Genomic DNA, 25,222 nt, shown 5'->3' on the forward strand with positions numbered 1-25,222 from the left:
ACCGTATACTGAGACTGAGCATTAGAGGGCTTTTCTAAACCAAGGCTGTTGAAACTGAACAGTGAAGTAATCAGATAGTTATTAGGAAGTTTAGATATAATATCAACAGCAAGAAAGCATTTTCTCTTGGCTGACCGATTAGCCGTGCTTAAGGCAGCATGAATCCTGTACTTAGTACCTTGTTGTTTTCAGTGCTTCTGCTGCTGACCCACAGAATTCAGGAGCTGGTGGAGGCGTGCAGCTGTGCCCCTGCTCACCCGCAGCAGCTCATCTGCGATTCTGCTTTAGGTGAGTCACAACTACTATATGCTTCTAAGTTTGATGGTAGGAAATCAAAGGAAGCTAGTCCAACTGCTGCATTTTTTTTTTTAATTGTTCTTATTTTATTTTTTGTACTGCTGTAGGGGAATATTTTAACCAGTTGGCTTAGTCTGCAGTTAGGATTTTAAAACAAAATGATTGCAGACATCCCCTTTAAAAATATGGCTATGGGGGAAAAAATGTGGTAGTAACTGTTCTGTTTTTTTGTTTGTTTGTTTTTTCCAGAATATTTTGTGGTTACAAATTGTTGAAATTAATATATTATTTAGTCTTTTTCTTTCCTTCTTAGTAAAAACAACTTGTGTATTAGCTCCTAACTTAGAGTAAGCAGGGAATAATACTTCTAAATGTCTACTGTTCACAGTATTTATAATAGACTATTCTATCTAAATATGCATATTATGCATATAGATGTTATGGCACTCTGGAAAAACAAAAGAAAATAAACAAAAATAAAAGTCCGTGATGACAACATCTTGAAACACTCGATCTTTGTTCTGCTATACTACAATATCTTATTTTGCTGTTGTTGTTGTTGCTTTCCAAAAAGTACTTGAGGACAAAACTGATATGCCCTTTATTTTATGCAGATAAGCTGTCTACAGGACTTCTGCATAAATACGACTCTCCAGTCTTTAGGACAGTTTTATTTCATGATATTCAATCAACACCGTGGTTGTCAAATGACTTATAGAAAGAAACTAAAGATCTCAAAATTAGACTGCATGGGGATAAGAAAATGTGACATTTTGCAGTCTTTTGATTTCATTAGCTCAAGCTGAGGCTGGTTAGCTTCCATCTAGTGTGAACAGTAAATGTAGAACATGAGTTTCCAAAGTGTCACAAAATTAGCATCTCTATGGGGCAGGCAATACCTTCTGCATACTGATTAATTGCTTTTATACCCTGACAGAAAATCTTTGTAGCCATGACAAACTCTAAGCTCTATTTGTGGCCATCAGTTAAACTGTTTTTTAATCTGGTTGTGTTAAGCAATCTTTTTCATTAAATTACCTACACCAGGCGTTACAAACTTGGAGTGCAGGTGTGAAAGAAAATAGAAGTTATACTTCCAGGAGCTTAACTATGTATGTATACATTTAACAGCATTAATCTGTTGCATTCCTAGATTTAATGAAGTAACAATTTTCAAGAAACTTATTTAGAGATTTATCTAAATAAACAATTTTACAGTACAGAGGAAATACTCATTACAAGCTATACTCTTTAGGGAAACCATTCTGGCCATTCATATTAAGGCAAATTCCCATAGAAACATTTTTAAAAGGGTAGGTATATGCTACTTTTAATATATGTTTAAATAAAACATAATGTACCTTACATTTATGTAAAATACAACTACATTATATTTGGACTTGGTGCTCAGGCTCTGACTCACACAGACGCTCCTGTTTAAGTAAATTGCACCTTTCACCTAAGGTATGTTTACATCTTGAATTCCTTTGTTCATTATTTATCATTTTAAAATAGCATTTATATACATTCTAATATGATAGAGAGGTACTGATATTCATTCACAGAAATATGTGTACATATACCTTTAGATATGCATATATATACATTTGCTTATATGTACATACTGCTCTAAGCCTTCATGGATGAATTAATTGCTTTATTCTGGACACAATGCCTCACATAAGCAGAGCAAAATGACTTTAAAGGAGCTGGAGAACACCAGTGGAGTGTTTGCCCTGTGTAAGAGAAACCTCTGCAAACCACTTTGGCAAAGGCAGCTCCTCCATCCCTGATGCCAGGGCTGGGACTGTCCTGGGGAGCACAAGACTGGAGTCCTGCCACACAGCACAATCCCCACAGGAATTAGGGCTATGCCTCTGCAATGCTGCTTCCTTTGAAGCAAAGCAGGTCTGAAGCCACACCTGTGTCTTTCATGCTACTTGGCTCTTAAGAGGGAATGCGTAAACTGGGCCATGCTATTAAGTGTCCCGTGTAGTAGATTACTTCAGACTTATATACATATACAAATATACATACTTTTTAAGATACAAGAAGATTAAAGCTCAAACTGAAGATGTGTACCTTAATTTCAACATATTCATATTTAGAAAATATTGATAAACAAAGAGGCCAGCTCTTCAGCTACCAAAATCCATAGTAGTTAAATGCTAATCCAGCTTTTTACTAAGACTAAATAACTGCAAAAGGTTGAATAGTTCATACATCTCTGTACTCACAAACACGTTCAAGTATACCCTTGCAGAATAAAAATCCATCACATTTTATTAAAACCAAGAAACCATGCCATGCCTCTAAGTTCCATGTTAAGTAAAACGTGAGATAGTCTCAGTCTTGCTCATAGCCATTATATGTACTTCAGTTACTGCATTATTTCTCAGTTTTGCTATCTATCTGTAAGTTTTCAAATTTCCTTTAGGATCACTTGGGATTTAGATGGAGTGAAAATGGAGGTGGAAGAGGTTGAATCTATAGACATTACTTCAGCCAGTAGAATGTGTGACGCCACTCAGGAACCTTAGCATTTATGTAAGATACACAAGAAAAAAACATAATCAAAGAAATTAAGTCTAGGACAAGCTCTTCTCACTTTCACATCTGTTATCTGATTATTACTGTGCTATTTTTTCTTTTCTTGACAGGAGGCTTTTGTGCTTTTACATTCTTCATAAATACTCAACAGCTACCACACAACCTAAGAAAGCCTGTTATTTCTGTCAAGTTTCTTACAGACCTAGAGCAAGAGAGTGTTTCTGGTCTTGACAAGGTGATAGCTAAAACAAAAACAACAGATGAGTGAAGAGCATTGCATGTGTGACATGGCTGTATGCTACAGGAAGAACAGCAATGATGAGGTAGTAGATATGATAGGAAATCATGACTATTATGTTGGTTCTGCCATTTATGTGACCTTGGGTTTATTAATTTTCCTGCTTAGCTTTAAAAAGGTGTGATTTTTGTACAGATTTGGGTAGCTCTCATGAACTTCTCAGTAGTTTTAATTTTCAGTTCAAAGAGAAGTAAATCCTCATCAGTATGAAGCGCCTAGCACCATGAAGATATGCTCCTTTTAGTAGAAAATAGATACATTTCTTTTGTGTTCTTCTAAATGGTGCTGAAATCCTATATATATATATAATATATATATATAATATAATGTGCAGAATGCCTTCAAACCTCAGTGAACACCTATACTTGTCAAAAGGATTTCCATCTGAAATGGAGATGGGAGCTTTATTAAACAGCAGTTCCATGTACTGCATAGTGATTGCAGGTGCTGAGTATCCACACCAAAGAATCCAGGAGGCTTTCTCTGTATGGAAATGAAACACGATGAGGATGTGCTGTTTTAACCATTCCAATTCAGTAGTGAGGCACCCCAGTTTCAAGACGATAGAAGTGTCCTCTGAATTTTTTTTTAGAAAAACCATGGATAAAACTGAGTTTATCAGATGGTCAAGATGACATATTTTGCTTTTGCCGCTGACTTCAGTCACTCTTGGACTCAATTCCAAACCAGTGTTCACATCAAATTATATAGCCAGCAGAGAAATTGTATACATTGAGAGGAATAACTATTTTCTAAAGTCTATCACTTCTAATTCAAGCTGTTTTTCCTTTTTTTAGGCAAAAGCAAGGTTATTTTTTGGACAATAGGACTAACATGTAAATACTTTGCATTTCTAAGTTACACTAGTACCCTATTTTAAAGTAGACATCTTTCTGATTTCAATTCTTACATTTGTTGCTTTTTCTTAAAAATTAAAACAATCTTTTTACTGTATATTGGGTATGGGATTGGAATAGAAATGACTAACAGATCTTAAGTACAAATAAATACATAAAATAGCTTCTGAGAATTGTATAGCTTTAGAGAAGAGCGGCACATCTCAAAACACAATGGAAACTTTACAGCTGAAGCTTGGCAGTCTTTTCAGCCTGTTAAAATCTCATATGATCACCAAGATCATTTGGCATATCTTTACAATGCCTGATATATTAAATTTTAATCATGTTTAAAAATAACTATAAAATGTTTTATTTAAATATACCAGAATTAATTTTTCAGTTCCTCTGGTATAATATGAAACTCAATAATATAGAAATAGCATACTGTAATATTAAAGTGTTCATGGCTCAGCGCCCCACAATTTTGTCTCACTGCAATATAACTTTTAGCTTTGTACTGGAGTAGATTAATTTGTTAGAGTGGGAAGTAACTTTGTTTGATGGGGAGAATCAGGTTTGGAAAGGGTACTATAAATGTTGACAGTACCCCTTCCAAGTTAAAGGGAAAAAAGGTACAAAGCAAAATTGAAGTAGACTTTATATTTTATTCATACTGTATTATGTTATATGCATCCACTATATTCTTAATCTTATAGAGCCTATTTGCTCTGAGTAGTGTGACCAAGCAGTGGTCACACCGTGATTAAGTGGCTATGTAATTTTTGTTTATGACTAGTGTCATACAAAAAGTAATAACTGTATCATGTAACAAAAGACCATTAAAGACAGGGATGCAATAGAGTTCCATAAAAATCCCAACTGTTGAAACCATTGCTGGAGGAAAATGGGCAACATAGCCTTGCTGCATGACCATGGCTGGATCCTGGCATCTCAGTGACAGACATGGGCTTCACACAGATTGCATCATGGAATTGCCTAAAGACTTTTAGATTTCTGTATAGCATGGAAAATAATATAGTACTTGTAACATGACTTGCATTTATATTATTTTCCTGCCAAATGGAGGCAGACTTTACTCTGCTTCATAAAGATGTCCTGCTATTAGAGTAGAAATCAGTGACATTAATGCATAGGTACATGTATATTTCTAGAGTAACTTGTCATTAACAGGAAAGGATTATGCAGCTACCATTTCTCAGGGATCTCAAGCCAAAATGAAGGCTGAATTTCTATTCCAGGAACTGTGAATTCGATTACAGAAATAACATGCAGGATTTTTTTCTATTCTAGTTCTCCCTTCCTCCCTGAGAAAATGCACATAAAAACAACAGGAAAAGTACAGCACCTGAACATGTTTCTTGCAAGAAGTATTAGGTAAAAGAACCAAAAGCTAACTGAATGTTTTGTAGTATAACTAAATCTCAGTATTATGGTAGTTCACTGATTTAGAAGTAACTCAGAAATACTATCTCACTGCTGAATGTTATAAATGCAAGATAAGATAATTCAGCAACTGTGTTACTTTTAAATAAAAGCATGCGTTATAGGGGTAAGAATCTAACACCCATGATTTCAAAAACATGCTGCATACAGTGTGGAAAACAAAATGCAAGCTTAGGAACAAAGATTAAATAATATAAAAGAGAACAGGAAAGACTGCCAAACTCTTAATCCTATTAATCTACCAAGTTTAATCCCTAACTTTCTCATTAAAAAGTATTTCAACAATACCGTGTTTCTTCCGCATGGAAGAAGAGGTATGCTGCTATGAATGGAAATCTACAATAACATTATGTATGTTGTTCTACAGACTTCAGAGTATAAAGAAAGTGTTATTCTTCAGCTGAAATTAGGCAGATGTTGATTACTAGTCAAATGATGTGGTATTTGAGGCTTGTGAAGTAGAGAGAAATATTTCTGGTAACATGAGTAGCAGCTGTAAAAACAGTGCAGAAAAATAAAACTGACCTTGAACAACATTAGGAAATCATGCTATTTTTAATGTAATATTTAGTTAAAAGAATACCGCACATCTGTTTAAAAAAATCACCTCTTCCATTTGAAAGTTTATAAAAACTAGATTTAAAAACCTCTCTTATAAATTTAATGTATTCTTCTAATAACAATAAGAGACTGAAAAATCTGGTTTAACAAGGCAGCCAAACTAAATTGACTCTTCCCTTCAACACAAGGAATTTTTGCATCCCAAGCCAAAAACAGAGCCTCACAAAATCCTGACCTACCAGAAAGTCCTAATGTGCTTTAAAAATATAGGCCTCCTACAGTTTGAAAACCTCACACGGAAGTGTATTTCAGATGCAGACAAACACAACTATTAATAAACCACAAAAGAATAATCAAGGTCTGCAAATCATGTATGTTAAAAAAAGGTTGATAAACAGTATAAATTGACATCCATATGAAAGAGCAATAAAACAATCTTTCATACCTGCTTTATAGACTTCAGAATTTTGTTGGTTTGTTTTTTTCCAAGTAGATGAGTCTTGGAATGTAGTAATATTTTTTTGAATAAAAAACACCATGAAAAACAACCAATTATATCTTATAAATCATAATTAATCATCTAAAGAAGAAAGTGCTGCACTGCTGCCCTTTGTAACCAAATCATTTGCACAATGGCGATATCAATTGATTAGAATAACTCATAGGGATTAACATATGAAACCTTTACAAATGCATTTGTGATGTTTTCCTTCAGTGGGTAAAGTGTATGTTTCTGCAACATATTTTTCTCCTTATTGTCTATTTTTATGCTAATAGACTTGGATTTGGCCCGATGCTTGTGTTTTAAGTTAGTCTTTCCTTTTAAAAAACTCCCTTGAGTTCTTTCAGACTGAGTGATAACACTCCAGTTTCAGAATTTGTTTTTAAAGTTACAGATAAGACTGTTATGTCACCACACTTACCTTCTCATGCAGCTGAAAACATCATCAAGACTAGGCAATGCTCTTTCAGATGTTGCTTTCCATTAAAAAAAAAAATATCTGCTATAGTTATATTCTTCCAGATATGTGGATAGAGATCCAAAGCCTTTCTGTCCAAACAGTCCACCAAGTTCCACTTTTTTTTTTGTGATGTTCAAAATGTGTGGTTTCACTGGTTACTTTGCCATTGATTTAGTTATTTTACAGATGGCTATGAACATTTATTCATGGAATATCAGAAAACTGAGATACAAAGCAGGAAAACACTGTCTTCCCCTTCTAACTAGCATACACATTTTGAACTACAGATTATTTGGCCTTCATTCTAGGAATTGTGCAGAAAGAGTGAATATTAACAATGTAGACTTATGTTTAAGAAATCCATCCCTCAAACACAGAGGGAAAGATTTTTTTCAGATTCACTCAGTATTGGACCAGTTTTGCTGCTGCATCACTATCTATCTCTAGAGCTGAACTAATAAACCAGCTTCAGACATCTGAGCTATGTTACAGTTTGGAAATGAAAGTGCTGCTTACTACTCTGTCTTGTTGAAATCTAAACTGATAGATAGACCAAATGTTTAGCAGTGTTTGTTTGTTTGTTTTCCCCAACTTTTTAAAGATCGTTCAAGAGCATCTTGCTTGGATCTCAAAAGACAACAGAAAGTATAGATGTTTACTGCTAGATTTCCAATCTCAAAAGAATGAGTGATCTTAGTATCTCAGCAGATATCCTGAGGTAATTTTCTATCTCTCTAATGAAGTCTGGAACAATTAAAGCTTGCACAATAATTCAGAAATCAAAGGTGCAGAAGAATGGTTCCAATCTCCTTTATGTTCTAAGTCGTTTTGGCTTATGATTCTTGGAAGATATACCATATGGCTGTGACAATATTAGACATCATCGGATTTGTTAGATTTATTTTCCAAGTGGCTATTGTTATATCTCATTGCCAAATTGGCATTATAATCAATAATTTGGTAGCTTTACTGTGGGAATCTTGAAGTCATCTTGATGTCCCATGAACACTGCATGAATCATTTTGATAAAAGGATCAGTCTTCACTCTGTACCTAGGGTCAAATTCCATTCACCCCAACCTGAGACAGAGAGTCTTCAGCACAGGAAGAAAAAAAAAAAATGAATACTATGAAAATATTTTGCAAACGTGATAATAGTGGCTAGCAAATAGTGTGTGTGGTTTTTTTTGTTGTTTTTTTTTTGTTTGTTTGTTTTTAAGGGATATTCAGAGGTATTTGTACAACTATGACAGAAGTGGTATAGCTCATTGGAAGTGCTTGACATAGAGGAAATTATGGCAAGTGTAAACCGTGGAATGTATATATTAAAAAGAAATCAGAAGAACACAGTGAAATAGATATATTTTACATTTAAAAGACAGAACCTCATCCACAGGATTGACAGATTCCTTAAAGAAACTCAAAAATAGCGTATGAACAGAAGATGAAGAAGTTTCAGTGTTCTAGTAAATTTGTAACTACCAGAGATCAGAAATTTGAGTTAATTTGCAAACGTGCAAGGTGCCTTTGAATTTATTGCAAATAGACTTAAGGATTCACGTGCCTTAAAGATAAATAAAAAAATAAAGGAAGTGATAAAACATGGAGTAGTTTTTGATAATAGAGTACAGGCTTCTTTGCATATAGTACAGGCCATCTCAACTAAAAATATGTGAAATGAAGTCAGTAACAGTAGAGCCTTTCTTGGACCTATAGGAGAAATAAATGAAGAAAATTATAAATGAGAACTGGATAAAAATAATGGCATTTTTATGAGATTGTATTTGCATCATTATATTGATCATATACATGTATGTATTGATATAATCATTACTTTGATTCATTAAAAAGTAGCAGACATGATCCCTGCTCCAAGTAATGTTTATAATACAGTCTTCCACAACTTCTTACCATATCAATGGATACATACATTCTGTTATTATATGAGTATGTGAATGCTCAAGTGCCTCTATACAGATGCATGTACAGATGCATCTACTGAATTTAATGATTGAGAAAGCATTACTGCTTTCTTGTGGAAACTACACATGCAAATTGAATACCGAATCTAAGGAAATAAAAATCTTAAATCTCCTTAAAATTATTTATATATCTCTAAAATAATCTGCTTTAAAAATAAGAGTATCTGCAAAACTGTGTGTTAGATATTTAGTTACTTATTTTAAAATATGTTAACATTAATAACCTTTGTCTTCTTCCAAATGAAATGCCTTCTTTTGTCAGTATTAGGAATGCCTGCGAGTTTAAAACAAAGTTATGATGCTCCTTATGTATTGATAATACTTAATTTTTTTTTCTTTTTATATGTATTTAGATAAATTACAATCTTTTCTATATAAAGATATATGAATACTTAAGGAAGTTCACTTGCCTTCTTCAATGGTGAAACTCAAAGCTTTACAATAAGAAAATGTGGCAAGTCTATTATATAACTGAACAGTTCTGCATGTTTAGTTAAGAATACAGCAGAGTTGCATTAACAAAGTGGGAATGTTGTACAGATGAGAATTTGCTTTGAAGTGTGAAGTAAGACTTCTACAACATCTTGTATAAACTATCTTTTCTATCTAAGCATATATTGTATTGTTTTAAAGTGGGTTCATTCATTTTCATCTGTTGTGACAAATTCTGTGCAGATTTCCTCTTCCTTTTTGCGGTTAAGATTATTCTACTTGCCTTCTGAGTCTCTCCTCTGTGCAAGAGAGGTTAAGCAATATCAAATGCCTAGTTTCCAATGTAAAGAATAAATGTAATTGTTTTTGTCATGTCTATGTACTCATGGAACCCAACTATTCAAAACAGTGTTCTTGGATTCCTCTGGCAGCTCTGATAGCTTTATTTGCCAGTATTCTTTAAACTAAAGTTTGTAGGATTGGACCAAAATATACTGGGTATAATATCAATGGCATCTGGACACAGAGAAGGTAAATTAAAAATTGTGTCTATGCCCTGGATTTGGACTTCATGGCATTTATCTTGGACTCCTAAGATTGTTTAGCTCTAACTTGAGTTCAGGTGACTATGGTAGATGAAGCCAGTTCTACTCACAGTCTTTTAGTTAGCTTGCATTTAAATTCTTGGACAGTTAAAGATTCATGTCTGATTTAAACTGGAAGCAAATCTGACTAGTGATTGTGTGTGCTGGCCAGACTACTCTGCACATAGAAATTCTACCTGGAGCAGCTCTTTAGCTATAAGAAGGAACAAATTACTGCCCCTTCTCTGATCTCGAGCTTCTTCTCTTGTTCAATCTCTTACATTTATTCTGCCGAATTAACTTACCCACCCCCAAAACAGAAGACAAGCACTGTTGAAAATCTCATTACCAGATTTGCCTGTGTTCTTCTACAGAATACGAAGTATTTAAGCACTTACATACTACAAAGAGGGGGGTGATCCTGGACTGTGATGATTACACATAAAGAAAGAGTGACAGGGTTTTAATAAAACTTTTTTTTTGTTCTTAATTCTATAGGTAAACACCCCAAAGAGAAAACCTATGTTTTGGCTGCACATGTTTGTTGACAACTCTTGGCTTACAGAATCACAGAATCATCTAGGTTGGAAGAGACCTCCAAGCTCATCTAGTCCAACCTCTGTCCTAACACTAACCAGTCCTCCACTAAACCATATCCCTAAGCTCTACATCTAAATGTCTTTTAAAGACCTCCAGGGATGGGCTGCCCACTTCCCTGGGCAGCCCATTCCAATGCCCTTTCCCTTTTGGTAAAGAAGTTTTTCCTAACATCCCACATAAACCTCCCCTGGCGCAACTTTAGCCCATTCCCCCTCATCCTGTCACCAGGTATGTGGGTGAATAGACCAGATTAGCTCTTGCTCTAATATAATCTGTGGCACTACCAACACTGTACTGCAACCTCTAGTTATCATCGGGATTATGTCATTGATCAGTTAATGCATCAGTTCTGGAAGTTTCCCCTATGATACCACACAATAAACAAAGGCATATAAAACAAAGAAAGCCTTTTACAGTTAAGAATATACACTCCTAATTTAAATTAAAAACAGGCATATCTTTATCAGATACTGTAAATTTGTATTAGCACATATAAGAATTACTACCAGGTAAACTGATTTATCATGAATTTCTATTTTGATACACCCAAACAGGCAGATAACCCCATTTCACGATGGTGGTTACAAAAAGAGTTTTACTAATGTTTCATGAAAAACCCTTATCCTCCCATCATCTGTAATGAGGAATGGAAACCTCAGAAAGGAGGAAAAAGTGTACTCCTGGGTAACACAAACATACAACAGAAAAAGCCATTTTGCATAGCAAACCTATATGATCTCATTTCAGTTGTTTCCTGGTTTATTCTGCAATTATTTTAGATCTCTGGACCTGGGAACTTAACATTTACAGTTGCAAACAAATTATGTGGACTCTGTATTCCTAACTGTTTGTTTGATGAATGTTTTCAGTATGTGTATAAATCTATCTGGTACAGACACTGTAATATTCCAACCATATTTTTAGCAAGTTGTATTTTAAACTACTACACCTCAAAGAGGTAAAAAGTTTAAGTTCTGGGTATAGATACAATAGAATAGACTAGTTGAGTTGGAAAGGACCTCCAAAGATTATCTAGTTCAACTGCAAAATTTTAACTAATATTGTAGTAGAAGGGTGAGCAGAAACAGATGCATTATTTTATATGCGAATGTTCTCATTTGGGTGAAAGGACATTTTAACATATAAGGGTTCATTTGAATGTAAGGCCTTTCAAATTTATGTACTCCACATATATTGTGTGTCTATAGTTATGTTTATAGCAAATGCAAACTGCTATGTAATTTCAGGAAAAAACAAAACAACAACAAAACCACAACAAAACCTTCTGTTTTCTCTTTCTGCACTTTCAAATGCTTTCTTCTGTCTGTTCCCATATGTATCTGGGATGCCATCCTCAACCCATCCACAGAACAATACATTCATTGAGATACCTCTCCCTGTGCCACTTTTTCGTTGTCCCTGCAAGGCAACAAATATAACAGCCTTACAAGAATACATGAGCAATAGAATCTGGCAACAGCTTGACTGAAGTGTCAGACGTTAAAGAGACAGGTAGAAATAATTGCTCAAAAGACTGAGGCGCTGTTTCTAAAATTTGCAAGTGGACTTACAAGAACATGAATGGAGATAAATCCAGGGGCAATATGGTTTCCTCTGCATCCAGAATCACACTTTGTTGATGACCTCAGAATCCATTACAAGCCAAAAGGACAGGATTTAGCTCTTCTTTATACAAAAATCAGTTGAGGCATCCCAGCCTAGAAATTTTTGTCCTTCTACTCATTAACTTACCTAATTGCTGAAGGACTACATTGCGTTAACTGGAGTTTTGAATATATGAATTGTGGGCATTTAATCAGTTTATTACTGATAGCATGAAAATTCCAGCGCAGCTAATATTTAATATTCATCCATCATGACAATGATCTGTAACTCTTTAAATTCTAAGAAACAAATAAAACGTTCAGCACTAGTTAGAACAGTCTTTACTATCTCAGGCACAAGAGCATTCTTAGTGTTGCAGTCTTAGCTTACCAGCCCTTCTAATCAATAAAATAATTTAGTTTGGGAGGGACCTGTAGAGGTTGTCTAGTCCATTCTGTTCAAAGCAGGTTCAATTGAATCAAACTGCTTGTGGCCTTGTCCAGTTGAATTTGGAGTACCTCTAAGGATGGTGAGTCTATAGTCTCGCAGGGCAACATGTTCCGGTGATTGATTACCTTCTGCTACATCACGCCTGTAAGACCCTCAACCTCTAAAATACCTTACATTTGCAATCCTGCAGTCTGACTTCCATCTGCACTTTCATCTAAGCTGCTGTGGCATTTTCCCATTCTCATGCTGTCATTCTTGGCTAATGCTATAATTCTTTAGGCCTTCCACTTACAAACCCTGCTACTCTTGGTTTGACAGCTTCTTATGGAAGGCACTGTCATGAGCAAAAGACTCACACTTTTTTCTTACCCTTTATATTGTATAATTTAGCTTAGAACGTAACAGTGAATAACAAAGTAAGTAACAGTCATTCACAGAAGTATTATACAATAATATGCATGCACAAAGCTTAAACTAGTTGGTGTGTAACACCTGCCCTGATCAATGCAGGGTTCAGTTAGTGCTATTATTATATCAGTATCATTAATAGTATCAAGCAGGAAGGAGTATAATCAGGTCCTGATGAAAACCATATGTTTACTAAGGGAAAAATATTACAGGAGGGACCTCTGTGCCTGGAGAGGACATTCATATCAGAAACATTTGTCTTACTTCCCCTTCTTGGCAGACCACAGGGGACTGTTACTTTTCTTCTCTCTCACTTTTCTTTCTTTCCACCCCTCTACACCCATTTCTCTCCTTTTGTTTACCTTCAAAATTAACTTTTGTTGTAGGTGACAATAAAGGCCATCAGCAATGAGTATTTGTGTATGTCAGCTTAACTCAACAACCCTTCCTGCAACTCATTTTTTACCCTACTACCAAGTCACATTTTTTCTAGTTGCAACTTGTGTCAGTTGTTTCTTGTCCTATCACATCTGAGAAGGGTACAGCTACATATTCTCTCATTAAGTGACTCTTCTTATCATTAAAGAAAGTATGTTCACTGCTATTTCAATTGGCTTTATAAATGTGTTTTTTATCAGAAGAAAAGTACTTCACAGACTTGTAGAAATCATATCTCAGAAATAAAAATACTGAACCCAATCTAAATAAAACAACTCAATACGTGTCTCTGTTTCTCACGTTACTGTGATCTTAACACAACTTTGTTCAGGAATTTCATCTTGAGTGTTTTTAGAGTCCAATCAGCTGACAAAAGAGATTTTCGAAGCTTCAGGCATCTGCTTCCCTATCTGTCCATCTTTACGCAGTTCAAAATTACTTAATTCAGGAAAGAAGGATTAAAAATATTCTTAACGGATATCTAATAACAAATGCACAATAACCAAGTTGGTTTATATCTAATTATAAATGTGCTGATATACTATATACTATATATATATATATATACTATACCAAGCTGATATACTATATAGAACATTGTCCTTCTTATACTGCAACATTCTATGACACTACTAATAAAAGCAGTGATTGCTCAGAGGGGCAGCAACCTGACACTATGGACACAGCATATTAGTGGGAGCCAATAACTGCTGCAACTGTATGATTTTTATTCTAAGGTTCTAATTGACCCCCCCTATGTAGCTTTGATCACATTAACTCTTATTTCAGATACCTGATACCACTTTCAGCTGCAAAGTAGGGATAAAGGTTTGTATTTTTTACAAGTACCATGAGTTACAAAACATGACTGCAGAAATGCTACATCCTACTACTGAAATATAAGAGCGAATGTCTTTTGAAATATGTCATAGATTTTAAATGCGGAACAAATTTGAGGCAGACTGAATTATTGACATTAGAATATAAAAGCTATGCATATGTATTTTATATATGCAAATTCCTCACAAAGAATGAATAACTGTCTGATAGATAAATGGCATTATTACCCTAAACAACCGGAGGCTCTTCTCAGCCAAATAGAGAAGCAAATCCAACAATAATATAGTTGATATCACTTCTTGAAAGAAAGTGCAGACTAGGAGAAATCCTAAGTTATAACCACCCTCTGAACCACAAGTGAGGAGGAGATGGCTAGGCCCAAGAATGCTAAATCAGGAAATGCTTGTGGTTAAAAACAGAAGCAACCACATGAATCAGAGGCTTTAGGAGACAGCTAGACGAATGATTGAAAAAAAAAATTCAAAGTACAGAAAAAAAAAGTAAAAAAATAAGACTTGAAAGGCACGTAAAGATATACATACATTTGAATCTGATTTCAGGAGAACAGAAAAAGTAAAACCCCAATAACTAAAGATTTAGACATCTTTTAACAATAAAACTTTCTTGTAATTAAAAATAAATAAATCTTAGTTTGGTATTCCTCCACCATCTGGAAGCTTTCTCTTGAACAAACAAGTAAGTGAAATACACACAATATAAAAATAGTTTTCATTTTTTTCTACATGCCCACAAAAAGATCTCGTAATGACAAAACCCAAAATATTATCCTTTCTGCCTTATGTAATTCCATGGAGACTCTTTGAGCTATTACAGATTATCTGTAATGTTCCTGTCAGACCATAATGAACAGAATTTAATAAAAATATGAAAACTAGCAATATTTCAATATTAAATACAGTAGGAAAAGTAGTTTTAATTATTCTACATAGGTTTGCATTGAGTACACAGGAAAATATTTCCTGCATATAAAACACATTATGGTACAAAGAAAATTATGGAGCTAGCTCCTAACTGCTGTCTCGCCCCATCTACATTGAATCAACTCTTTTGTGAGAATACTTTTCCTTAGGAAGAAATGCTGCAAAGGAAAACAAAACATGATTCTAGTTTGACCTTTCCAGTAGTATAGTACAAACAATCCACAACACTTTTTATCTGGAATTAGATCAAAGCACCTAAGAAGTACTGTTAATTTGTGGGAACATTACACATCTGCAGATGATTAAAGAGATGCTGCTACTTACCATTTGAAAAGAGGAATTTGCTCTTCATACTTAAAAGAACTCTTTCCTTTCAATCCAACACATAAGTCTAAAATGCTTTAAGAGTTTGAATGGCTTGGGAGAAGGGAGCACTGTGCCAAAAGATGGAGGACTCAAGCTTTGAAGCTGCAGATACCTGCATCATGTTGATTATGACATCTAGGTTGCTCTGCTAATAAGAGAGGAAATGAGAATTGCCCATTCTTATATGAGACTAACCTCCATTTGGCTGTAAGAAAAATTACAGTTTGAGTTTCTTATTGTTTTTATTTGATGGTTGGAGGTTAATGTATTGCATACATATTTTGGGGGGAGGGGAGGAAGAAGCAGGATTTTTATGCCAAAAAAAATAAAATAATAATAATAATAAAGCTGCTTCAGCTTGAAGGTAACAAAAAGTATGAGGATTTCATTATAAGAATAGTCAAATCCTGGAACAGAGGCTCAGGGAGGCAGTGAACTGCTTCCATGCTGAGAAATAATTTCTAGTCGCTGTCATATCTGCAAAAAGTAGCATACCTATGACAGAAAGAATGAATCCAACCGTTCCCTTTAAAAATGTGGATGTCCTTGGACAGATCTATCTATGCACAATTATGAATTGGATTTACAGTTGAAGTGAGATTGGACTGTTGACTACTAAGGCCCTTGCCGTTATCCCTCCATGGAGATACAGATTGTTCTGACAAGTAGGATGTCTGCAGAGAAGCTGCAATAGCAGCCATCCAGAACCAAGCAAAAATTGGACTCCATACTGTTTCTGGGAGGTGTAGAAGTACATCGAGAAATTCTGGCCTCAATGTAACATGCTATATTCTTAGAATGCCGTTATTCTCTGCGACAAATACTGCTGGTATATTTTAAACAATATACATGAGAGATGCCTAAAACAAACACAGACAGGAGAAAAAATCATTTCCTCCATCACAAAATTTCTTACTTTCCTTGCTTAAAGGATAGGAAATAAATGGAATGTGTCAAGAGAGGGAGTAATTCATTTATACAGGTTAACACAACTAAGGACACTAATAAAATGCCAAAATATATGGTCTTAGGAAAGTGAGTGAAAGTATGCTTGTCTTCTTATTTTGTGAGTAAAATTGATGCATTAATCTTGCCTAGCCTGGTCTTTCTGAGTGTCAATTTCAAGTCTGTTTAACTGATAAACTGATAAACTGATAAATGTCTTCAATGGGAGTTTCCTTTTCTCTTGCTGCCTGATCATAGTGTTTTATCAAAAGTTATGGTATGCAGGTCTTTCAAAGATTTTGAAGGACTACTTTATCAAAACTCAGTGGTAACTTATTTCAAATGTCCATAATCATAGCAGCCATAACCATAATTAGCATGAACCTCAACAGTTAGCCTTGCTCTAATTTAGTTATGGATATTTTAACTCAAGGGTAGCACTAAGGATTTTGAAAATTTGGATGTAAATGTCAGGAAATATGTAAGCAATAGAACATACCTCTGTCAAAAATAAGTACTTGTATCATAGGTAGCCCATTTGTTATTTTCTGCTCTTAACACACTCTAATGACAAGCCTTAAAATCTAGTTCTAAAAAAAAAAGCTAAAAACTATCAAAAAAAAAAATTAAGATAAATGTAATTTTAGCTATTGCTTGCAAAATCAGGTGTATGTCTATTTACATTTTTTTTTTCCTTTATTACAGTGATTCGAGCAAAAATATCCAGTGAAAAGGTGGTTCCTGCCAGTGATGATCCTCTTGATACCCACAAAATGATCCGGTATGAAATCAAACAAATAAAGGTACATGGAATCACTCAGCTAATTTGAAGTTCAACAATAACCTCTGCATATAAATACAATTAAACCCCAAATGGTTTAAGCTGCAAAAGGATCCATCTGCCTCCAAGGTTAGAGTAGGTGAACAACACAGAATTAGAATAGAAGTATTAAAAAAAAAAAGGGGGGAAGGAGAAAAAAAGGAAAACTCATGAAGGTCAAAACAGCTACTTGCTAAATAAGTGTATTTTTATAATACTTTTGTTATTGACAATTGCTTTATTAAGATTGTATGAAAACAAGTCTATGGAAAGGTATTCACTATATTTACTTATTTTTTGTTTCTGGTGAGAACGTGATCACATATGTAGCATTACAGTGTTGCAACTCTGACTGGATGATACAAACTTTTTTTGAACAGAGGAAAGCATTTCTAGCTGAAATAGCAAGGATCATTCACAAGTGGACAGGAATATTTGCAGAAACAGGAGTCCTTCCCTGATATTCATGCAAACAAAAATCCAATTGTATGAATATAAGCTAGGAAAGCAAACACAAAGTGGGAGTACACAAAATAATAAAGTGATTCAGAATCTCACAAGATTTTTCCATTATTTGTTAAGTTCCAACAAGAAGATACATTCATTAATGTTCTTTAAGAAGATACTTCTTGGTACCATTGAAGTTACCATCAGTCTTTATCAGTCTTTCAATTATGTTAAAAGGTCATGACCTACCTGTTTCTGGAATACGTAAAGAGTATTGCGAGTATATACGTAAAATGATGTATTACGATGGTGTGTTTTCTGTTGTTGTTGTTGCTTGTTTGTTTGTTTTGTTTTGTTTTTCTCTTTCTTTCTTCTGTTTCCAGTTCTCCAGGTAGTTTCATCTCTAATTTTTCATGGAATATTTTGTATGACCCTTCCAACCTTAACCTTTCTGTGATTTACTTGGAACACTTCAGCAGATCACTGTGAATTGATATGTGCTTTCATAAAATAATAATTAAAAAAATCCAATTCCTCAACTTGTACTAGTATATCAGTTCAAGTAAACTAGAATATCTCAAAATATTCACAAGCATAGTATCATACATGATGTCTGTTAAGGTTTTAATTAGCTTGTTGAAATTGCTATAAAGATAATTTAGCCTTGTTAAAATAAAAGCAAAAAACTCTACCATCTGCGATATTGTCTTCTTCAGCTATTAAGAATATTTCCAAATGTTTCTTCATAGAAATAATTGTATAAATACCGGTTCTCTTTCCCCCACTAGAACTTTAATTTTATGTTGCTACCCTGCAACTCTTAAGTGAGTAACTTTATAGAAACACAAATCTTATACTTCAGCACAGGAAAAGAAAAAAAAAAAAAAAAAAAAAAAAAAAAAAAAAGAAGAAGAATGAGAAGCCTAGTTTGTGTGATTATTATTTCCAGCCTGTAAACCAATTCTTCAATAATAGCACACTGAAATTTATTCAATCCATTCACATACTGTTGGAGCTGCTTTGGAATTTCTCCCAAAATTTCATAAGTGAAGACCTGGTCATCAGTAAAGTCATGCATCAGTAAGAGATCTTGATTTAACTCCACTGAGCTTCAGAAGGCAAGTCAGCTAGGACTGGACATATCAGGGAGGTTTATTATCTAATAAAAGATGTTCTTTATCACACAACCATAGACTAAAGACAAGGGGGGTCACAATGGTCCCACCCTTCAAATTCCTACTTCTGTCTAGGACAGCTAAGAAGAAGGAGGAGCTGAGGCTTCCACCCTGGCACACTCAGGCTGCTCAGCTGAGTTGGGATCCAGCTCCTTGCTCACTGTCTAACAAGCACAATAAAATGATTTGGTTTTGAAATCTCTGCAATACAAAGTGGTTGAGCCAACAGGAGATTCTGTACACTTCAATTCTTTGGTGGTATGGCTAGAAAACTCAACGTGTCACTTAAAAATATAAATGTAGAGGCAACTTTGTCTGTACTTTGTATATCTTACAAGAACTGACAAAAAGTTACATAATCAGTTATGTTCTGAGCTTATAACTCAGTTGGCATACCAGTGAAAATTAAACAGGACCGGGTATACTGAAAAATTATCAAGAAATATTCACTTTTAAATAAGCAAGTTTAACAGAAAAGCGTTATGGATAACACTGTAAAGTTTGCATTGAGCTACAAAAAGTAAAAAGAGTGAGGAATTTATAGAAGTTCATGCTTGTAAACATTTGGTAAGTGGAAAGGAATCAACTAAAATAATGTAGACGTACACCATGGGCCACATTTGGCTACTTCAGTGGAGTGGGACTATTCAGAGACTGACGTAAGATTTTTTCTGAGAATCTGATTCAAGCTTAATTTGCAAGTGCTAATAACATCACAAGGATATCTTGTCAGCTGTCTTCAAAGTCTGACCTACATGGATCAGTGACACTGTGTATCGTTGCAGTTTCCTGAATAACTTAAAACTTTTCTGATCACAGCAATAACCTTATCACACTATTTCTTATCTTTTCTCTCAGATGATAACATTTGAAACAATCTAAACAGCATATGTCAAATATTAATATATATATATTTATTATAGAGTTCCTTTTCTTGATTGCTTACAAAATAATTTCTCATATTTGCCCGTAAATTCTCCTGACTCCTCCCTGTATTTTCCTTCAATAAATCCTACCAGAACATCAGATGTAAATGGATCGTACCACAGTGTAGAATTGAGTCAAGACATCCTATTCTAACCCTTTACAGAAGACTCCACACTTCTAGGAGTTGAGTGAATATGACAGAGAAGATCAAATACGATTTACCAAATTAAAAAGAAGGTTAAAAATTTAAGAAATGGTCTAACCTATATCTATCTCAAAACCAGAGACTGATCAGATCTGGAATTTCACAAAACAATACAAACAAAAACCCCAAAAACCCGAACCTGATGAGGCCTGCAGGGAGCTCCTCATTTATTATATATTTTTATTAAACTAACACCAAACTGCAGCTCCAATGAAACTCAAAATGCACATTTCAATATTGACCAGACCTCCAGTATTAGTTGCTATGGACACATATATAAATATATACGTATATATTACTGTTGAATCAATTTGTGTTGTCCACATAATGCCACTTAAGTTAATTTCTATTAGGTGGTGAGTTATTCAAATAAAAATTGTGCTCTACTACACAGTATAGCACAATCAAAAGATTCTGAACATGAAGAGAACTCAATTTAGAGGATGCTTGCATAGTTTATGCAGTTACTTTGTACTAGACACAGCTGTCTAGCACGCATACCCTGAATAACGTGGGTGCAAGTGTAGCAGAAGCTAGGGATTCCATTTCCTAAGATGGCAGGTATAAAAATGGCTTTCAATGGGAGTGAGGAAGGTCTGCCTGAAGCTTGTGTTAGCAATGAGACTGATACTGTGCAACATACCTGTCCTGCTCTTGCTTCCTCATCTGGCCAGCTTTTTGAGATCTTTTACATTTGGCTGACATACCAGACTACATTTATCCAATGAAATTAAATACATTGTCCATCAACATTATATACATTTTCTAATATTTTCACTGCTGTACAGGCTACTGTTGTGTTTTTGTTTGTTTGTTTGCTTTGGAGGATGTTTACTTCTACTAAGTATTTCAAGTTACCATCTAATAATTTTGGATGGGAAGACCAATAACAACACCTTTGACTTTTTTTTTTTTTTTAATTTTGTAAATTAAGGCTTAAAAAAAAACCCTAACATGTTACTGTGTATTTTGAAGTGCCCTTTAATATTTAAATCTCCCAAGAGAACTTGGGTAATGTGAGCATATTTTCCAGAGACGCCAGCTGCTATTGGGAGAGTTTGCCCCTGGGAGCTGTGAAGCTTGCAATCGTCCACAGCTGTCAACACACAGCATGATGTAGCCAAACAGGGCCCCTGGAGTGCTGGGGTTTCAGTTATGTCATATTTGGTGATGACAAGCATTCTGAAGTTGATTAGCATCTTACGGTTCCCTCTCTGATTTGGATATAACTATATTTGTTATTAATCTTCTAATGGTTACTTTAAGCATTATTTTCAAAGTTGGAAATGCTAGTAAAGGAGCAGATAATCTGAGCACTGCATGGGCTTTGATTCTGAGCTTATTCACTTTGGTGCTGAAGGCCATAAATCCTAAATAGATCCCAGTTTCCAACAGTTACTTGAGAAGGTTGCATTGGGAAAATTATCAATTAGATATGGAAAAACAACATGTTTTAATGACAGAATATAAGAATAATGCTCCATTCCTTAACATGTTTCATGTTCTTGAAGTTATATACCATTACACTGATCAAGATAAGATTTCCCGTGTAAACATGTCAAGAAAATTTTTTGCATCTTCAAAGATTCAACACTGCAGAACTTTGCTTAAAATGAATGGTGTGGGTTATTTCTTAAAGAAGTAGATGTGTGTAGACAAAGATGTCTGTAGAATATAATTTGAAGAGAAAGCTTTAAAGATCCATTAAAAATACTGAAAAAGTAGATTTCAAAACTATAACTAAATTTAAAAAGGACCTAATTTCCTTCTGAAAACAATGGACATTTCATATGATGTAGAGATGGGGTCTAATTGTTGGTATTTTCTCATCAAAGTTCAGACTTCAAGAGACATTTTTCAAGAGATGCCCCATGTATTTCCACTTGTTGCTTGCAACTGTTTTTTCATATTTGTTTTCCAGTACTGACTTTTACTTTCTGATAATTTTCAGATGTTTAAAGGATTTGAAAAGCTCAAGGATGTCCAGTACGTCTATACTCCTTTTGATTCATCACTCTGTGGAGTGAAACTAGAAGCTAACAACAAAAAACAATATCTTTTGACAGGTAAGAGTCAAAAAAAAACAATGTACCTATAAGAACAAAAGTAACTGCTCAATGTACAATTTGATTGACTTTGCAAAAATATGCTCTTGTAAAAATATATTTATGTACTGTCTAAATAATACAAACAGAATGAAATGTACAAATTGTGTAAAGCCGTAATTACATTGTAATATTGCATGCTTTCCATCCTTCACTGGAAGATCTTAAAACAGTTTCAGAGGAAGTCAAAGTCAGTAACTATATAGTTAGTAAATAAAAGCTATGCCATTATTGTTCTTTTTAAACCAAACCTACTGATTTTCCCATGAATACAAACATGTTTAACAAGACAACACATACCTATGCATACGCAGATTTGGTGGTGTAAGTAACTACAGATTTTTCTATGGAGTCCTGTAACCTGGTTTAACATACTACCCAAATTTGCATCCATCCCTTCCTGGCAGTTTATCAGCATCTTGTGAGAAATATCCTTGCTAAATCTTTACCATTTATGCATCAGAATAGTTCTAACAGTTTTAATAACATCCATGGAAAAAAGTCTAAGACTAATTTGGTGCAATTAGTTAAAAACTTTGGACATCTTTTCAATTTATTTCAGCATTCAGAAAACTGTTTTCTTTGCTTGCCTTATTTTTTTCTTATTTTTTTCATGCTGTAGGCCAAATTTTAAATGATGGTAAAGTCTTCATCCATTTGTGCAACTACATTGAACCATGGGATGATTTATCCTTGTCTCAAAAGAAGAGTCTTAATCAGAGATATCAAATGGGCTGTGGCTGTAAAGTAAGTATAGCACAAAATATTCTTTATTAGTGGAGCCCACCTTACAGCCAATATAATTTTTCACTGTTGGAAACTGTACTCTTATATACCATATAATTTATATTTTCTTGAGAAACCACAAATATACTGAATTAATGTACTATTTCACATTTAGATTACTACCTGCTACATGGTGCCCTGCTCGATCACTGCACCAAATGAGTGCCTCTGGACAGACTGGCTGATAGAAAGAAAGCTATATGGGCACCAAGCCAAGCATTATGCCTGTATCAAAAGAAGTGATGGCACTTGCAGCTGGTACCGAGGTGGCCCTCCTCCAGAGAAAGAGTTTATTGATATCAGCGAACCTTAATGTGATGACTTCCTGAAAAGCCTTGGAGTCTAATTCCATCAAACATTGCACGCTCACAGCTTTGAACTGCTATCACCTAATGTATCTGTTGCTTAGAAACAAAAACAAATTGTCCTGTACAGCTAAAGTATGAGTCTGTGGAATTGGCACTCAGGCAAGAAGAGGAACAAATCTCCTGGAGGTAGCTACTCTGTAAAGTTAAGCTTATACAGAGATGCTCATGCTGAGAATGCTTCTCTGTATTCTCTAAGGCATAACAACTTTTTTTTTTTTTTTTTTTTTTTTTTAACCAATATGAATGTACAAGAAAATAATGGTCAGAATTTCATTCCCTATTTTTGTCAACCTACAAATTAAAAGAGCTTCATGTTTTATTCCAAACCTTTCTGATGAACTAAGGAATGTTTTATTATTTTTTTCTGTATGAAAGTCTTCTGATACAAAAGAATTATTGTACAGTGTATATGCAAAGTATTATAACAATTTGCTATAAAAGATTCAAAAATTTGTGTTTTTTTTCCTTACCTGTCAAAACAAGTTAAACACTTTAGTGACTAAACCAATCTGTGCTCCATATTTTGTATGTTACTTATGTCACAGGTTTCTTTATTTACAGAGTCATAACTTTCATAGATAATTAAGTTATAACACAGCCTTGATAATCAAAATCCCCTTATCCAATTCAGTATTCCTGTGAACTAGCTATACCTTGCAGACCGTGAAGGCAGATGTTCTAATGCTTCAGCATTTTATAGAACCAACATAAATAATGACAAGAGAAAACTGTTTATATTTACAGAAATTTACATGTCCATCATCACTGCAGCTGTAGTACTTGATATCACCTCTCTAAATGTGTGACTAGGTCATTTTACTTCAGGACTGTTAAAGCCTTGGCTTTAGAAGCTCATGTAAAAATATATGCAGTAGATATTTAATAACTTACAGTGCAAGTGATTCCTGAAAAGCTCTCAAATACTTGTTCATATTTAATAATACATTAAATTTGCCTTAATGACTTCTCATTCATGAATGCCCATTGACATCTGTCATGACAAATTTTTAAACTCTGACTTATCCTAGAGAAGTGTTACAACTTACCCTAATGAAGTGTTGCAACATAGTTTATCTTTTAGCTTCTTAGAGTCTAAACTTTTACAATTTGATTACCGTAGTTAATAGCTAATCTCACACATATTTAAGTTTACAAAAGTAACTCAATTCACAGTGGTAAAACTGAAGAAATTATTTTGGTAAATGCCAAAGTTTAGGTAGTTGACAAACTGCTTGTGTTCTAGAAATTAGATGAGAACCATCACACAGGTTATGGATCTGTAACAGCTGCCATTTCCAACCTATATTTTACTCTCTCTAACTTTCCCTATTGGATTTCTTTAACGTCATTCCAATTTTGCCTAAAGATTACTCTCATTTGTTCCTCATATAGGAATTTAGAACAATGGGCAGAGAAAAATATTTAGACAGTTCTGTTCTCATGTGGATAGATCAGGTCCATTTGAAAGTTTAACACAAATACTGTGACATTTCCAGACTATGGATTCATGAAGAGTTAGAGCTGTTCTTGCCTGATGGCTCAAGGGTCCAGTTTTCCACATAGTGCCTTTAGTCTATTTGTCATTGAGAACTTTAAAAATCATCAAGACTTAAAATTGCGAAGAACATATTCATTTATTTAAGTGAATGGGCATTTCTAATTCTATTCAAATTCAGCATGTCCTATATAATTGTCTTACTAAGATATGTCATTGGATATAAAATGTATACTTGCAAAAGACTGTATAAATGATTTTTGTGACATACTCTGTTCTAGTGTTTCTGTTATTTTGGAAATTGCATTAATCCATATTTAAATGACAGACAAT

The 25,222-nt window shown here is 34.4% G+C and overlaps 2 protein-coding genes across 3 annotated transcripts in view; one reads left to right on the forward strand and one right to left on the reverse strand.

Annotated features, from left to right (window-relative positions):
• Window positions 1–25,222, reverse strand: part of SYN2 (synapsin II) — a 181,893-nt gene that overhangs the window by 60,775 nt on the left and 95,896 nt on the right. The window lies entirely within an intron of this gene.
• TIMP4 (TIMP metallopeptidase inhibitor 4) lies at window positions 159–23,736 on the forward strand (the record flags this gene model as incomplete). The annotated part of the gene is made up of 5 exons (XM_084292742.1): window positions 159–288; window positions 17,267–17,364; window positions 22,087–22,201; window positions 22,863–22,987; window positions 23,142–23,736. 5 exons carry the CDS (start codon window positions 159–161, stop codon window positions 23,337–23,339), a joined length of 666 nt encoding a protein of 221 aa, XP_084148868.1. The 3' UTR covers window positions 23,340–23,736.

This window comes from Netta rufina (assembly GCF_964035555.1).
Source record: "Netta rufina genome assembly, chromosome: 10".
Lineage (NCBI taxonomy): Eukaryota > Metazoa > Chordata > Aves > Anseriformes > Anatidae > Netta > Netta rufina.